Source organism: Anthonomus grandis, chromosome 3 (assembly GCF_022605725.1).
Source record: "Anthonomus grandis grandis chromosome 3, icAntGran1.3, whole genome shotgun sequence".
Taxonomy (NCBI): Eukaryota; Metazoa; Arthropoda; class Insecta; order Coleoptera; family Curculionidae; genus Anthonomus; species Anthonomus grandis.
This window is the reverse complement of record NC_065548.1, coordinates 35,233,852-35,252,617: the sequence shown is the minus strand read 5'-3', so window position 1 is coordinate 35,252,617 and position 18,766 is coordinate 35,233,852. Positions and strand designations below refer to the sequence as shown.

The window sequence follows — 18,766 nt, the reverse complement described above, 5'->3', positions numbered from 1 at the left end:
ATTTTCATGGACACTTTAACGACACTTTTATTTTTTGCAGACCATACGACTAATACTCTCCCGAGATATAGCCGAGAGTCAATCTAATTGTGGGACATGGTACGATACATAGAAAAAAGTTCTACCAAAAAAGGTGCTGTAGGAAAATTATCGATCAGTAGATAAGATCTACGTTATTTAAAAACGAAAATAGTTATTTTTATCATTAATTTGATGCTCGAGCTATTCTGCAGGGGATAATGAAACCATAATGCAATATTCGAGTCATATATATAATCATCGAGTCTTATTCGAGTATAATAAGTGCTATTCTGCAAACATTTGCAAGGTTAATCATCAAATAAAATAATACTATAAACTAAAAATATAGAATAGAAAAAATTCTTAAGATCACCACCAGCCAATGCCTACCAAAGATCATTAATCATCAGTCAAATCACTTTAAATTTGTCACAGTCATATCATTAATTGGACGGAATCAATAGCTTCAATGTTAACAAGTATTATGGTCGAGTGTATTGTAAATCTATAATGAATGACAACACTATTAAACAATCTCTCCTTTCACAATATTTATATAAATTAATTTAAAAGATTGTAAAACAGTTCATACACATTTGTTCTAATGCTACATACAATCTGTGGTTTTAAATACACTAAAAAACATATATCTTTTAAAAGCGAATTTCCTTAATTATAAGTGAGGTAATTACTAGACACATTTAATTAATATTGGCCTAGTCCAAGAAGATAAAATTGCCATCAAATTTTTTTTTATCAAATGTCATAATTTGTGCATTAGTTCATATCTTAAACAACTAAACAATTTACATAATTAATATCGGATCTTAAGTGACAAATAAAACTGTAATTACGCTTAAAACTTGTAATGAAATAGTGAGAAGGCATTTTTGTTTTGCGGAACCGCTCCTAAAATATTCTGGATTACCTGTAAGAAAATATTTGGTTAGAATTACAGATTGGAAAAAGTTTTGTATAAGCTGTTGGCATGTTTAATATACAAAAACATTAAACGAAACTTAGCCAATAAAATATTTTCAAGTGTGCTGCAATATGTGGCAAATTTTTTTATCGCAACTACCTCCGATTCTAAATAGAAGTGATTCAGTAGAGTAACTACTAAAAATTAAGTGGGTTTTACCAAAATCAAAATTTGCTTATCGTGGGAAGTTGTTGCTCAACTAGGAGATAAACTTAAATGTCCTTAGGATTCAAACAGCAACTCTCATCCAGAAGAATCTAACAAAGGAAATTAAAAATTGCAGCAAAGGATAAAAAAAGGGAGGTATAAATATTCAATTTTTATTAATCTTATAATTGCGGACTCTGTAGATAATTTTAATAATTATTTTAAGGTGACCCATAATTTCCACTTTCTTTTCTAACCATTAAATCAAAATTAAGACAAATTAATTCTATTCTATCCATACTTTCTATTCATTGAAAAACAACTCATTAAGTTCGAAACGGTTGTATTCAAAAGAAATTTATTGGTTATGAGACGCCGGCGTCTTCTCGAGAGGCCTAACTTATAGATGAAAGTTTCGAATCTGGTTATATTTAATCTGTGGAGAAAGTCTGGATAATTTGAATATTAATTCTTGAAAGAATTAGTGCCAGAAATTGGTCCTAGAGTGAATATTTTGACTTCCCTATAATGCCTGTGCATATTATTGGTTCACTACACAGCAAGAATATTGCAGTCTTGTAGCATAAGTGTTTTAGAACTCATCCATACCCCTGTTAGGGATAAGTAAGAAAGGATGTTTTATATTTACAGTGGTCTTTTTTAGAAATCTCGGATTCTAGACCTTGAACAATAAAGTAGTCCTAGTACCTTCAGCGATATTAGTAAAATTAGTGGAATTATGCCCATTTCAGACACAAATAATAAAACTATTACTTTAGTTCTAATTGACAAACTCTTTAGGCTGTTCATAGTGCCAAAAGATAATAAGTTGGATTGCCATATACTCTAGCAATAAGTGATAGAATGACAATAAGTTTCAAGAACTTCTAAATTTTCATAATATTTATATTAGTGCGGTTACTTCTGTGAAATGTATAGTGTAGGATAATTTAGAGTCTGTAGAATTTTAATATAAGTAAGAATTATAATATTTTCTAGACTGTATATTTGATAGATTGCAACTGACGAAGTGAAATTGAAAGTTAGTGGCTCTTATAATAAGGAATGAAGTAAAAAATAATAAAAAGAAAAGATGACTTGGCTTAAGTATCACACATAACCTGTAGATTAGTGCAACAATCCACAGAAATTCATATTTTTCTACATGAGTGTAGAGATTAGATTTTTTTTTTATCTGCCTGATGTTATGACCAGCCTGTATAGTATATAAACTCCTGGACAAAATTATCGCACCACTAATTATTTTGTCAAGAAAATTTAAATAAATATAAATATCAGTTAAAACAGTTATAATATCTTTTCTCGTATAAAAAGCAGAACTGGACAAAAACTATGTTTATGCTTAATCATGGAACATGCTGCTCGTGAGGAGTGAGAATACATCCGCAGGAAAGTTTTCATAATTTGATACAAAGAATGCTGCGAAGACTTCAAACGGTCATTACAGCTAGAGGTGGCAATACACGTTATTAAGAATTCATTATGGGTCTATTGTTTTATTTTTGTATCAAAATTGAAGTTAGTGAAAATCGATGCTTTTCCTTGTATTGAATTTAGTTACTTAAATCTCGTTTTGTTAAATAGAATATAATTGTTTTTGTTAATTAATAATGCATAGTTAACAATGCTTATAAGTTTGCTTATTTTTTTATCTTTATTAAAAAAAAATCTCTAAAACTCAAGTGGTGCGATAATTTTGTCCAGGAGTTTATAAACCTTTCAAAATTTTTGGATTTCAAATATGTTTTTAACTGATTTCTATTAATATAATTTCCGTCTGGTCAATCGCCTCCGCCTCCATCACGATTCAAAAATAACATGTTATTTGCGCCATCTGTCGGAAGAAATTTAAAGCTGGAAATGACTATTAAAATTTTTAAACAATTAGATCACTTTAGTGTACAATATGAAGAAGCTTAATTTAATTTACTTTTATGCTGTTATAACTGGGTTGAAACACTTCTTTGAAGGCCGATATTACGGCTTTATAATATAAAAATTGTTATTTCTCGCGTTTAGGGCATTTCGAGCCCTGGTCTGGCGTTCATAGTATTTTAGGTTAAAAAAAAACGAAACGAAAGGAAACAGCCAGTTCTATCATTTAGATAATATGCTTACCCATTTGAAATACATATTCTGGCGAGCTCATTCTTCCATCGCCTCCATTGGAATATGCCAATATTCTCATCCTATAAGTTTTGCCAGGGGTAAGATTTGTTACATATCCTTCTAAATGTCCACCAAATGGCACTATAGTGTCATTCGCAGTACTTAAATCTTGATCAAAATCCCATATACGGATCTGAAATAAGCAATGTAAAATGATAAATGTAAAAAAGCAAAAAAATTTTTTTTATCACAAAAGGTGTTCTATTTTAGCGTTAAGAATTTATTACTAGGCTTAATGATTTACATATTACTTATTTTTATTTACATTTTTTGACAGCCTTAACCTCCACTGCAAATATCCCAGTTCAAGGAGGGGATGATTTTTTTACTTGCAAATACCTTAACATCCTAGTTCCTACTACATTTAGAAAGAGTGTTCTAACGAGATTTTTTCCATAGAACTTAATAATCTATTTTTGAAAATTTGAGATAAAAAATAGTTATATTTTTAGCATGAAATTACTATAACTTCAGCTTGTTAAAATACCCAAACAACATCTGAATACAGTGTGTCCAAGATAAGGATGTCTATCATGGGGATCTAGAAGATAAAAGAGATACGAAGATGGTTAAATTAGAGAAAAGTTGTGCATTTTCAAGCCTAACAATGTACCGTTTGTTTCTGACATTCTTTAATGAGATATGGAAAAACAAAAGATACTTTCCCATGGCCACTTTTTAAGCTCTGCAAAGCAGCGTTGACAGATTCTTTGTACGACATTTCGTTTCGGAGAAACCATCATCAACTTTATTTTTTTATATGGCGCGTAAAAAAAGTGTACTCTGTATCGCATATTTCATATAACATTAATATAGTGTAACAGCCTAGTTGCTGTTCATATTAATTGTTCTATAGATTTAAGTACGTTTTTGTAACAATAAAGTTTTTTTAAAAGGAACTTCGCCCAGCTGTGTTCTTACTTGCCCAAATATATAAACCCACATATTAAAATCAAAACTTTGCTGATGTCCAGCCATTCGGTTTATTGAGGGATTGTCCCTAGACCAATAATGGATATTTCTCCAAATAAAAATTCCATTATTTCTAACAATACTCTCGTCCAACCAGATAATCCTACGGGGAATTGGAGGAATCTTCTATCGGGGAATCTTCCTGACACATCCTGGTGTACCATTCATAAAATATTCTTCGCCTTTCCTCGTGACCTGGTCTAAGGCCTTGACAGATTCTGAATTTCAACGGGCAGAATTTCTGTTTTCTCAAAATAAAATTGGCAGTAGATTTCGATATTCCAGTCGTATTGTAAATTTTTCTAACAGATATTTCCGGATGTTCAGTTACAGCTAATACTACATTACTTTCTTTTTCTTTCAATAAAGGCTTATTATTTCTTGACAATCCTAGTTTTTTGAATGCATCTTATTACTTATGATTTAAAGTTAATCGTCATAAAATTTTTGTACTGGGTTGCTTTCTCTTTAGATAGTTATTTAAATAATAATAATAATAATAATATATATAATAATAATAGTCACCAAGAAACAATTTATACAGCAATTAAGCACAGAGAATAAAACTAATAGGTAGGTGTATTACAAAATTTCAAATATTACAAAAATTCCACTAAATATTGAGTATTTCACCATTTACCAAAAAAATCGAAGAATTTTGAATTGAACTAAAGAAAAAAGCTAATGATGCAAGGTGACCAACAGGCCATAATATGCAGATTTACAGACATATCCCTTACCCAAAAGGCTCCCTAAATTCTGTTGAGGCCAAAAAAAACAATAATTTAAAAATTTAGTAATAAATATTCTACAGAAGAAGAAAGAACATACCTAACGGGAGCTTGGAAAGAGGATCAGGATATGAAAGTAAATATAAGGGGAAGGGAAGATGACGAAAATTATATAATGATTTATGGCAACGTTCAAAGCCTTTCAGGAACAAAATCATGAACAATATTATAAAACAAAAACGTAAAAAAAAAGAATTTACTAATACACATAATTAACCAAGGAGAAGCAGCTTAATGTTAACTTTAAAAGTTTTTTCCTGTCAATTTATATAATGTGCAATCAAGTATGAAAATGACTTTTTAAATAATTTCTTATTGTGCGCCGGAATAGTGAGCAATTTTTTTTTTCTAATATTTAGGTTATGACATCCATTCGGAATCTAATCTTTCTATGCAAATACGATGAAGACTTCCACTTAAGTAATTTATAAAAAAAAACAAATAAGATGTAATGATGTAATACTCGTCGACTGAACATATTTAACCAGCCCGCATTCTTTAGCTTATGAGAAATATGCTGCCCTCTTTAAATAACGTCGGAGGCGGAGTGGAGATGTGTTGCGACGTGAATCGTAGTTTGCTACGATGCACGGTGGAATCCATCTTCTCGAGTGTCTGCCTGCACGTCGGCACCGCTGCCACGGCAAGCCAGGGCAGTGTACTCTGGGACATTCACTGGACGCCAACCGAATGGCACTCGGTTGGCACACATTTTCGGTCCAATCTCAAGGTGGCACCCGACCCATGCCGAAGAAATAAATGGCACCGGACCTAATAGGCGTCTCTTACGGAGCCTCCAGGGAACCAGGCGAAACCCTGGAGTATGAAGCCTTACGTCCGTAAGGGGGCACTGCGGAAGCGGACCTCTTTTCCTCCCTACTCGTGGGATCTCTCATGGACTCGAGTAAGCAAAAACAAACACCAGATGCTGCTGGATCTTCTACACAGGAAGCGGGGCAACCCGCGGACCGTCCAAAAGAAGAGAAGTAGAAAAACTGACTCAGGAGGTCAATAAGATCGAACTCTAAAATCTCCGGAAGAAAAATCTCCGCAGGAAAAGCGCATACGGAGAGAACAGAAAATGGCGCGGGCACTTGGACAGCTGAAAAACACCACCAACACGAACCCCAGAGGTAAGTCACTATTTCAATTTATAATGCAAACAACTTAGACATTCTAAACAAAGGTTCTAAACAACCCCACTTTTGTAACAAGACAAAGAAGTGAGGTTATAGACTTAAATGTATGTACAAATTACATAAATAATTCTATTAAAAATTGGCACGTATCCATGGAGGAGAGTTGCTCGAACCATAGATACCTTCGTTTTCAAATTACGGGTGTTGACCGAGAAATAACTTATCGAAATCCGAGAAGAACCGATTGGGGTAACTTTAAGGTAGAACTTGGTCGCGAGCTAGAGCGGGTTAGTGTAAAGATAAGTGACACAAACAAACGAAATGACTCCGTGGGGACACTGACTGACACAATCATTAAGTGCTACGAAAATAACAGCCCCGAAATCAGAAGGTGCAACCCTTCTGATCCAGGAAAACCTTGTGGTTGAGCAAAGACCTTGAAAAGATAAGGAGGACTGTTAGAAAAGAAGAGCCCTATAAATCTGCTGGCCCAGATGGAATGATTCCAGCAATGATGCAAGAAGGGCCAGAAGTGTTAATAAATAAACTGACTGTGATATTATGAATATATCCCTTTGAGACGGTTTGCTTTTATACCCAAGCTCCGAAAAACCGACTATTCTCAAGTCAAATCTTTTCGACCGATAAGTCTTTTGTCTTTTCTTCTGAAGACACTAGAAAAACTGCTCGACAGACACATTAGGGATGGAGCACCGGTTGAAGGCCTCTGCTGCAAGACCAAAGTGCCTACACGGCGCAGCATAGGCGCGTAACTATGGCAGAGAAGACTATGGAAACCAAAGAGGTGTTATTAACTGCCTTCCTGGACATCGAAGGAGCTTTTGACAATACACCATTCGAGTTTATTACAAAGAGACCGCAAGAGAACTTGGAATAGACGCGAGAACATGCAGGTGGATAGACTGCATGCTTAGAAGCAGGATAGTAAGATGCGAACTGCTCAATGAAACTATAGAAGCCTTTGTAGTTCGGGGATGTCCACAGGAAGGTGTTCTGTAGCCTATCCTGTGATGCATGGTGATAAACGGACTACTATTAAAACTAAGGGAAAAAAGCTTTAGAACTTTAGGATATGCAGACGACTTGGTGGTACTAGTCCAAGGAAAATTTATTACAATGGTGAGAAAGAATGCAAACTGCTCTGAACATCGTGAAAAACTGGACAGAGAGGCAAGGTCTTAAGATCAGTCCCCTTAAATCCGCAATTATACCATTTAGCAAATGACGAAAGATTGAGGACCCTGGGCCATTATTCTTGCATGGTAAAGAAATTCCTATGTTGGGAGAGATAAAATATCTGGGAGTTATCTTGGACTCCAAATTAAGCTGGAACCAACATCTCGACAAAGTTATCAAGCGATCGGAATTAATTTTATTGACGACCACACGCATGCATGGGCAAACATGGGTTTACAGCCCAAAATGGCACACTAGATCTACACCAAAGTAGTAGTGCCCACTATAACTTATGATGCACTAACGTGGTGGCCAAAACCCTGCAAGTAGGAGCAAGGCTTAAGCTAAGAAAAATACAAAGGCTCGCATGTCTAGGCATAACAGGAGCCATGAAATCTACATCAACCGCATCCATGGAAGCCCTTCTTAACCTCCCACCATTACACCTGGTGATTCAAGAAGAAGCAAAGCTGGGACATTTATTTATTAAAGTGGTAGTTCAAGATGGACTGGTTCGTTTATTTCAATAATTTACACCTATGATAATGCAGTCCACAATATCATTGTTCCCAGGAGCGGAGCAGTAAAATCCAATCTTACGGCAAATTCCATATTAGAAAAAACGCTGATTAAGTTCCATCGGTCGCTGCTATTGCGACGCCATGGGTATCGTGATCTATTAGATAGGGTCAATAGAATCGCATATAACAGATATACATTATATAGATTATATTATATTATTATTAGTATTATTAGATATACATTATATTATTATTTATATGGTGTTGTGTAGTTTTTTTTTAATATTGATTTTATATTTGATACTGAAGTAATTAATAAGCATTTTTTATTTGTGGCTCTTATTAACTTTTAGTTGACATATTTTGAAATTGGTAATAATTTTTTTTATAAGTAACCATTACCAATTTTCCAATACTGCCTTACCTAACATCCTCTAAGGTAAGACGGGGTCGGCTACTTAGTAGTAAGTTTAGTTTTATGATTAGTACTTCATTAGTGCACATGATTTTCGGTTCATAAAATTTAGTGGTTTTCCGGATATGCTTTTTTTGTAAGATATGTCAAAAGGGTTTACTATCCTTTTCTTTAATTAAGCGTCTACATTTTTTATTTTTTTATTTTAATATTTTGCACAGTTTGCTGAAAGTACTGTGCTACGTAACATTAATAGCAATAGATTAAGCGAGGGGAAGTAATGTTTTTCAGGAGTTTCTGTTGCAAATGATGTCACTTGCTTGGGCATTCAGATTTACGTCAAATTCACTTATTTTACATTTAAGCAGCATTTTAGTGTCAGTGTTAGAATAACAACATAATATGTTTAAGAACTACTTAAAAATAATTTATTGACAACAAATTATGGAGAAGGTATTTATATTAATACGGTTCTAACCTTATTGTAATGTACAAAATACATGTAATCCTCAAATTAACTTATAAGAACATACCTTATATCCTTGAAGAGGTTCTTCTTCCAATGAAGGTTGCACATATCGCCACTGAACCTTTATTGTAGACGGATTAATTCCATATACTCTTACAGATGATGGTGGTTTTTGTGGCGCCTTCCTAAATGTGCGTTCTACAGAAAAAAAAAAATCACAAAACTGCCAAAAAAATAAATAAGGATCATGGCAATATATAGATAAAAAATATAGGAAAGATTAAAAAACCGCGGATAATATCTAAAACAACGAATTCTGGCAAATAACGAGATTGCTTAAAAAGTTGCTGCTGAAAAATGTCGAACAAAACGATTAGCATGGCTTAAAATTTTGATTCCGACATTCTTGCTTTCTTCATTTTTGGGGATGTAGAATTGGTCCAGTGCATAGTTTTCCGGTCAGTTTCCACGTCGTATTGGAATATCGAGTATACACCATTTGAAAACATGCGCTCGAGAATAAATATAAATTATGGATAATTAGCAGATACTTATATTTATAGGTTTACTAAATTTTGGTTTATTCTGTATGATCTGGCTAATTGTAGAAAAAATACTTTTTTTTACTACCATGCATAAGGTACTCACTTTACACACTTTCCAGAGTTTATAGTTTCACTTTTTACGCATTAGTGCGTAATTTGACGATTATTTGACATTTAATTTAAAAGTTTAAAAAAAAATAGTAGGTAGTAGAAAAGACGTTGTATGTTACACGTGTATAAAATCCATTTTGCTATGGGTAAAAGTAATGACTTAATATTCTAGGACCATAAAGAATTCAGTGGGAGCTTTTAAACGATGTATCGCACGATCCCCCTTCTATTTAATTGGCGTCCCGCTGCCATTGTGAAGTTTTGCAAAATGAGCTATAGACCAAAAAGTAGTATTTAAGTTGCTAATTGATTGCTAAATTTCAAATTTTTGTATAAACGTACTCAAAAGATAAGAGGAGGGAGGGGGGGGGGGCGGCAATTAAGTGTCATTTTTGAACCTGTCGATTTTAATATTGGGTTTAGGGTTTTTCCACGTGGAAACTAAATATACAGGGTGACTCAAAAAAAAGATATGACACCATCAATATATTTTTTTAAATGGAAACCACAATTTTTTAATGCAGAATCAGAAAGAACGGTATTTTTTACAAAGGATATGGTACAAATGAATAGTGGTTACATAAGCAATTTTGAACGAAAAATGATAATAAAATGTAAAATTAAAGAAATACCTATCTAAATTAAATGTTGGTATTTTGGTTTTTTTGTTTATTGCTGTCAGTGTCAAAAGATAAATGTATTTTGGTGCAACTATTTGAAGTATTTTTTATATTTGCAAGTGGTGTTTATTCTTTTTGAAAGGCGAAAGCAGTGTCATCCTGCGTTTTATTGGTAACTACACTTTATAACCACGTTATTAACGAACGTGAAAGAATCGAAATCTTGTGCATGATTGGTTTCGGAGATATGTCGCGTACTCAAAAGGAGGTTGTTCAATGCAATTCATCCTGATCGGTAGCCTATTACCCAAAGCATGATAAGCAGAGAATTCATTCATTCGTGAATTCGCGCATGTTCGGGATACTCAAACAACTAGTCGGGGTTCAATAACTGAAGAAAATGAGCTTAATAAGTAACCAAAGTCCAAGATAATTCCAAAGCCACAATCACAGGCACGGCTTCTAATGTTAATTTATCGCGATCTACTATGCATAAAGTATTGAAAAAAGCAAAGTTTCACCCTTATACAATTTTCTTACTTCAAGAGCTACCTAAAGATGATTTTGATTGCCGAAATGAATTTTGTGAGCAAATGCAGCAATTATGTAATGATAGCAATAATTTTGTAAAACGGATAATATTTTCTGACGAAGCAACGTTTACTCTAAACGCTAATTGGTTCATAGAATGTCTTACATCACACCCTCAAAAAGTCAATGCGTGGTGCGGTATAGTGGAAGGAACTTTTTTATGACAGTCTCACTGGTGAGAGGTATTAGGACTTTCTTCAAAATGATCTTAGCTCCGCTCTGATAACCTTTATATCCGGATTTCGAAGAACCCGACATGCCAACGTGATCTTTTTTTTTAGCAAGATGGAGCCCCGCCACACTACGCTTTACCCTTGCGCAATTATCTAGATGAAGTTTTTCCAAATCGTTGGATAGGTAGAGGAGGGTTCATTGAATGGCCACCCAGATCGCCAGATTTAACTTCCCTCGTGTATGACACTAAACCAGCGAGTTTAGAAGATTTAAAAGAAAAAATACACCAGGAAACTAGAAATATTCCTTCAGACGTCATTGACAATGTTTAAAAAGAATTTTTAAATCGACTTGGTTATTGTCAGGTTGCTAACGGTGCTCAATTCGAACATTTAATTTAGGTAGGTATTTCTTGAATTTTACATTTTATCATTATTTTTCGTTCAAAATTGCTTTTGAAACCACTATTCATTTGTATATATATATATATATTATATATATATTATATTATATATATATTATATTATATATATATATATATATATATATATATATATATATATATATAGGAAGCTGCGTCATTTGGCGACAAAATGTCTATGAAAATATATATATATATACCCATATTTTTTCCAGATATACGAGCAACAGTTTTATTGTTTTATTGCTCATTCCCAGTTCCTCTCCAACACTTCTAGTGGACCGTGTCGAATCAAGTTGTAGGGTACTGCATACCATTTCTTCCCGCCGTTCTATATCCTGGACCACTACAACAGGTGGTTCTTGACGTTTTGTGTGGCATTTTTTACAATCTTGAAGACAAAAAGATGTCTCAAAATTTGTAACTACATTTAAAACCGTTTTTGCACAAGGAATCGGTCTATTCTCAAATGTCACTGAAAACAAATCTCTACATTGTACTGCCGAATGAGCTTGGAAACGACAATTCGATTATTTTTTAGCAAAAAAGAGCAGGCTCCAACGTAAATTTAGCAATTTATTTCAGTTCTCTAGCATTTATAGTCACTTCACAATTAATTTTCAAAGTTCGAATAAATACGCCATGTTTAATTTTTTCCTTGTACCAGCGCGGCCGGGATGATACGTCACAGGCGCCCAAGTGGACGCAACGACCGACGCTAGCTTGTCGACCGCGCACGCTGCTTTGTCAAAATAACGCCTGGGCACTAGACTTTGGTTGGCTGGCTAGCGAGCGCTCCATAATACACCGTCGCGTCGCGTCGGCGTCTATGACGTAGCGCGTAATTGGGACGGAATCTCGGGAGGTATAAAAAACCCCAGACTAACAGCCTTATAACTTTGCAAATACTTACCCTAACAACTTGAAATAAACGTCCTTGTTCTTATTAACTTATAAAGTATTTATTTTTGGGAAAATATATATATTTTTTTTTTAATTTTCCAAGCCCATTGCCTCGATAAAACCATTTAATTAGTTGAACTCTTTCGGAAGGGGTATAAACAGCCGTAGTGAAAAAAACACGAAAATAACGCTCAAAAATTATTAATGCAACGTAACACAGCAAAGTGAGGTCTGCTGACTCCCGGTTCAAAAAATAAAAACGAAAAATTTCGCCGCCTGCAAGCCGCAACCAAGCGGTGTTGCCATTATTTTGGGTAATACGTAGCTCACGATAACGCGATCTGTATAAATATTCTATGTAAACACTCGTTTATTGCAACGTCCCCGAATCCGATCTCTTTCAGTTATCGCAATTCGAGAGGGATTCCACCCTGCCTCTCATTTCAACGCATCTATCGCACTTCAATCTAACCGCGTCACAACTAGCGAAATCTAATCCGTATAAATTTCATAAAATAAAGCTAAAATATAACATGCATATTTCTGTATTGTTAAAAAAAATATATGAATTTGCACATGATATTTCATATTATCTGCATTCATCTTGATTTAATTCACACTCGCGCCACTTTAACTTCGGTGTTTGATTAGTCGGAGTTACGGTGGGAATGAAGCAAGTAAGGGGAATTTGCAATAAACAGAAGTGTCGCGTTGCATTTGGTGAGATTTGTAATAAATGGAAGATGCAATAAATGAAAGTTTAATATATGTATAAGCCTTCAAATTAAGATATATAATAATAATAATATAATTAAGATTTCATCTCACCGCCCTTTGTGGTGTTTAACTTTTGGATGTAAGGCAGTTATTTAAAAAAAATGATACAATTAAATGGATGAGCACCAAATAAATGATTTTGTTAAAAAAAATTAGATCCAATTTATATTTGGTTGTTTAAAAGGCTTTTAATAAATACATACCCATATATCTTTCACTTTCAGGTCCTTCTCCAGCAGAGTTGTAAGCCATAACTTTAACAAAATAGTAAGTATCCGGCTGCAATCCTACTATAAGTGCCCACGGTCTTGTTGTCCTAGACAAGTAGTAGACACTGTCTTGCTCACTATTGCCTTTTTTCCAGTATTTTATTCTGTGGCCTATTAATTTACCCTTTATCTTTTCTCTGGTTTCTTCCACAGGTTCCCATGTTACATTCAAAGCTGCAAATCATTTACCAATTATAATGAGTTAACAAAATGCAAATAATAGAATAAAGATGAATTATTTAATTATTCCACTATACGTTACTCTAGCGACTGCGGCCCTACATCAGGTAGGTAGTAAAAAAATCAGGTAGAAATATTTAATTTGGTTATAGGATTTCACAAATGTATAATATCGCAACAAATTTAGTAAACATTTTTTAATTTAATCTTGGTTTTATTATATTTTTAATGAACCATTTTAGAAGTAACCAGGCCATAGCACACTATTATTAGGAATTATCCTGTACTAATCAGAACGGCACTTAAAAGTACTTAAAGTTCTTAAAATCTAACAATTTGAAGAATTTACAAAAATTTTATATAGATATTACACTTATAATAATGTCCCTCTATCTTATTAACGTCGGTATGCCAACGAACCTTTAGAAAGGGATTTTTTTTAAAAGATTTTTAAGGATGTTACCAAACGTATTTTAGGAAACTTTTAGAAAAAGAAGTTTAGTTTTATGTTTATATTTATATTTATTTACTACTATTTATACACATGCTAAAGATCTAGGAATATTGACTTATTTTAATTACAAAGTGATTTCAAATTGTTATGACAGTATTATAACGTGACATGAAAATACTGGTTTTTGTGAGAAGAATTTACAATATTTACAATATATGCAAAACAACAAAAAATTTGTGATCAAAATTTTGGAAAAAAATATAAAAGAAAACAATTAATATGGTATGTAAACTCTACAACCGCTTTCCATGCCAAGGATTAAGTTATCTAGATCTTCTTGGGAAATTGCTATCCAACATTGTTGAAGAGCTTGAAATAGCTGATCTCGGTTTTTAAACTGATTCTGGCCCTGAAGAACTCTTCGATGTAGCATATCCCAGACATGCTCTATCGGATTTAGATCATGTAATTAAGCTAGCCAGTATAAAACCCGAATGTTCTGCTATTTTAAAAAATTTCGTTCGACTCTAAATACTCGTGGAATGGCATTGTCATGCAATAAATTAATAAAATATGCACCAATATTTTAGCCGTATGGAACAACAATATAGGTTCTAGAACATTTCTAACATAGTGGCCTACTGATCCAGAAGAACGAGCTCAGTTCGACTCCAAAGAGAAATTCCTGCCCATACCATAATTGTGCCTCCTCTATAAATGTGAATCTCCTGTATATGATGGATTCAATTTATTGTGCCAGGTGCCCCTCATACACGTATTCTTCGAGAATCTGGATACAGGCCAAAGTAGTGTTACACTAAAATGCTCCGAGTCATCCTCCAGTCCAAGTTATTGAGTCCGCATTGGAAATTGCCAGGCAAGCAACTCCTTCTTTAGAGAACACAAAGCGTCGCAAATATTATACAGTAGCTTTGGATGAAACGCTTTTCTGGTAACTAGGTACCAAATTCTTCTACCAGTCTTTTCATCGTTAGATTTCTTCCAGTTTTGCAAAATTTTCCAACAATTTAGCTTCGAGTTTAGCAGAATTTTCTAGCAATTCATTTTAAAAACCTTGAACATTGACATCCCTTACACCAAAAAAAATACCTACGTTTTTAACTTTATCAGCTTTGCTATTTTTACACACTAATAGTAACACGATTTATTTTAGTTTCCTATTATTTATTTTTCACCAGTTGACTGAGTCCAATTCACACCTTACACCAATGTCCAGCGTTTTTTACTATTCGTTTTGGTTTGAATTACAATATTCGGATGCACAAAAATAGTCAACCGATTTATTACACACGTACATACTAAGCACCATCACTTCCAGCTACTAGAAACATTTAGTTACACTATATTTATTTACTACTATTTATTTCTATTTAAACTGGTCTATTAGCTGCGATGGTTGAATGACGAAGAATACCTGATATATTCGCGGCTGTTAAATCATTATTTCTCGTAAATTGAAGGTGTAAATATAATAATATTGAATGATTATTAAATAATAATAAAACTTAATTCTAATAAATAATCCTAATTAAATTACTGGGTCACCTTTCGCTTGAATTACTTAAGAGGTACATAAATAATTGAAGTTATTACTATAAGGCGTAACTTCCAGGTACTTTTTTAAACCGTTCTTAACAAAAAAAAGTGAAAGTTGCTTACCTGTAGAATTATAAGATCTAGCCACAACCTGTTGTGGAGCGACTTGCGGCATATCCTCAGCAGAATATATGACTGCCTCTTGGCTTATGGGGCCTTCGCCCAATTCATTTATAGCTTGAACTTTAACAATGTACTCTGTATAATAGTATTTCGGTTCGATTTGAACAACAGCTGTATTCGTATTTCCAAATTCTTTTAAGACAAGAGTTTGAAATTCGATTTGCTCATTATTTCGTTTCCAGAATACTTTGTAGTGAATTCCTGGAGCATGTTGTTCCTCAGGTGTCAAAGGAGTCCAGGTTATCGTAAGGTCACCTATTTTTCCTCCACCGCCTCTGACATTCTTTGGAGCCACGCGTGGAATATCTTTAAGCGTGTGATATTTAGGACTAGGTTCGGAATAAGCACCTGGGCCTAGTTCATTCCATCCTGCCACTCGAAACTCGTATGAAGACCAAGGGGTTAATTTTAAGTCTACGTCAGCTCGTTTCCGGCCAGTAAATCTTTAAATAAACAAATAAAAACCCTTAAAAAAATATTTTATTCCAAAAAAAGGGTGATGTTTTAGTAACTACCAAGGTTTTCATTGTTACAAGATCACAACATTAAAAAACATATACAGTGCATTTTTTTTTATCTCGGGTCATAGGGTTTTACGTGTAATATTTTCAACCCCATGTCAGAACCTGTTTTATTTAATCGATAGGATTGAAACTTGGAATAAGTGAAGTTTAAGTTAACAGACTTTAAAAAATCCCATTATTTTGCAAAAAAATTTGCGAGAAACCTATTTAAAATACGTTTTTCTGATGACAAAGTTTGCTTTTTCTGCACCTCGTAACCTTCATTACCTTTACACTTCAAAGCAGGTAGACAAATATCTGACAGTGACACAAAATAATTTCCTCAAAATCTCAAAAATATATTTTTAAAAATCAACAATAAACAAATAAAACCTTTCAAATAAATTGTTCAAAGTAACCTACAAATTGAGCCAAACAAAAGCCCAGACAGTTGTAGAAATGTCTTTTAACATTTAGGGGAGTAATGGTACGCAAAGCCTCGATAATTCTATTACGAAGTTCTTCGATATTGTTGGGTCTGCCTCTAACAATATCAAACACTTTCGATGATAGATAGCCCCAATAAAAGTTATCTAAAGGCGAAAGATCGGGGCTTCGCGCCGGCCATTTAGATGGCCCAAAACGTCCAATCCAGCGTCCTGGGAACGTGGTTGAAAAAAAATTCGGTAACAGTCGCTGCATTATGAGCGGGGGCTCCATCATGTTGAAAAATTATCCTGCCATTTTGAACAGCGTTTCCTAATGCGGGAATGACCTGCACCTGAAGTAATTCTAAATATTTTGCAGTATTCAGGCTACCCTTTATGAAAAATGGTTTAATTATTCGATCTCCAAGAATTCCTGCCCACACGTTAAGTTTCTGTCTTGTTTGGGTATGCGTTTTCCTGGATGACGTGAAGATTTTCTCCCGCCCATATTCGAGTATTTTGTTTGTTGACTGTACCATTTGTACAGAAAGTACTTTCGTCTGAAAATAGTATTTTGTTTGTAATTGTGGGGTCGTTGTTAATTCGTTCCATCCACTGTTCACAAAACTGCATTCTAAGAAAATAATCATTAGGCAAGAGTTCTTGAACATTTCTAACTTTAAAAGATTTGTATTTTTCTTTTCTGATTGCCTTATAGCAACTACTCCTACTTTTTCCGGTAACTTCAGCAAACTGAGTAAGACTATTTGTTGGATTTTCTTCAACCGCCAAGCATACCTCCATTTTAAATTCTTCGTCTACTACAGTTTCGGTTCTTTTTCGGTTTAAGTGAGAACTGGCGATGCATCCAATCGTAATAAATTTTTCATGAAACCGTTGTACAGTTGATCTAGACGGGACGGGACGGTTAGGATAAGACACGGCAAAATTATCTACCACTTCTTGCGCCGACATTCCTCTAATGTAGTTTGAAACCATCTCAATACGTTCCTCCGTAGTGTAAATCGACATTTTAAAGAGTTTTTGAACAATTTCAATGGAGCAATTTAAAAATGATTTTGTGTCACTGTCAGATATTTGTCTACCTGCTTTGAAGTGTAAAGATAATGAAGGTTACGAGGTGCAGAAAAAGCAAACTTTTTCATCAGAAAAACGTATTTTAAATAGGTTTCTTGCAATTTTTTTTGCAAAATAATGGGATTTTTTAAAGTCTGTTAACTTAAACTTCACTTGTTCCAAGTTTCAATCCTATCGATTAAATAGAACAGGTTCTAACATGGGGTTGAAAATATTACACGTAAAACCCTATGACCCGAGATAAAAAAAATTCACTGTAGATTCAAGTTAGAATAAGAATAGATGTCTTGAATTATTATCAACGCATCATCGACAGCTGCCATGATATCCCACAACATGTTTTTGAAAATTTCCGTCAGGAATTTGAGCATCGCCTATATCATTTTTAGGGTAAAAACGGGCAACATTTTGAACACTTATTGAAATAAAAACTGATATTTTCATGTTTTTGTTTTTAATCTGAACAAATTAAGATAAACAAAGATTTTTCTAATTTTCTCGAAAACGAATAGACCGATTTAAAAAAATTAAACGTCAAAATAAAAGACTTTGAAAGACCTTTTAAACAAGCTATTACTCGATACCCCTTGTCATTTAAAATTTTTAAGGGGATGACCCTGGGGGACAGAGGGTGAAAGGGGGTGAAGTAATTTTAGGTTAGAAAGTTGTTCCCCTTGACAAACCTTTTGACGTATTTCGGCGTTTTTTTTTTAAACAGTGGTTTTCGATAAATCTGGGATGGGAAGTTTTCAAATGAACACCCTGTATAATTTTTAAATGAAAAAACATTTCTGAAGGGGTTTTAACGTAATATTTTAAATTCTTGGTTATAATAAAGTAAAAAACTTAAATAAATCACAAAATAATGTTCCCAAGCTTTAATAAAAAAAGCGCAACTTAGACATTGATTACCTAAAGTGATAATTCGACTACAATATAACAAAAAAGCATTCTGTAAACTAAATTTGTATACACTTTAACATATTAAAAATAAAAAATAAAGACAACTATAATACATTTTTAGAGTTGTCTTTATTTTTTATTTTCAATATCTTAAAGTGGTAAGTAGTTAAAAAAAAGAAAAAAACTTTTAAAAGGTGCCAGGTTT

The 18,766-nt window shown here is 33.7% G+C and overlaps 1 protein-coding gene across 2 annotated transcripts in view; it reads right to left on the bottom strand.

The window, feature by feature from the left end:
- Positions 1–253: 253 nt before the first annotated feature.
- LOC126734087 (contactin) overlaps positions 254–18,766 on the bottom strand; it is a 92,950-nt gene continuing 74,437 nt past the window's right edge. For both annotated transcript variants that reach the window (XM_050437610.1, XM_050437611.1), the window contains 5 exons: positions 15,570–16,072; positions 13,190–13,429; positions 8,909–9,042; positions 3,290–3,473; positions 254–949 (listed from right to left, as the gene is read on the bottom strand). In XM_050437610.1, coding sequence (XP_050293567.1) covers positions 849–949; positions 3,290–3,473; positions 8,909–9,042; positions 13,190–13,429; positions 15,570–16,072 — 1,162 coding nt within the window. In that variant the 3' untranslated portion in view covers positions 254–848. The remainder of the gene's footprint in view (positions 950–3,289; positions 3,474–8,908; positions 9,043–13,189; positions 13,430–15,569; positions 16,073–18,766) is intronic.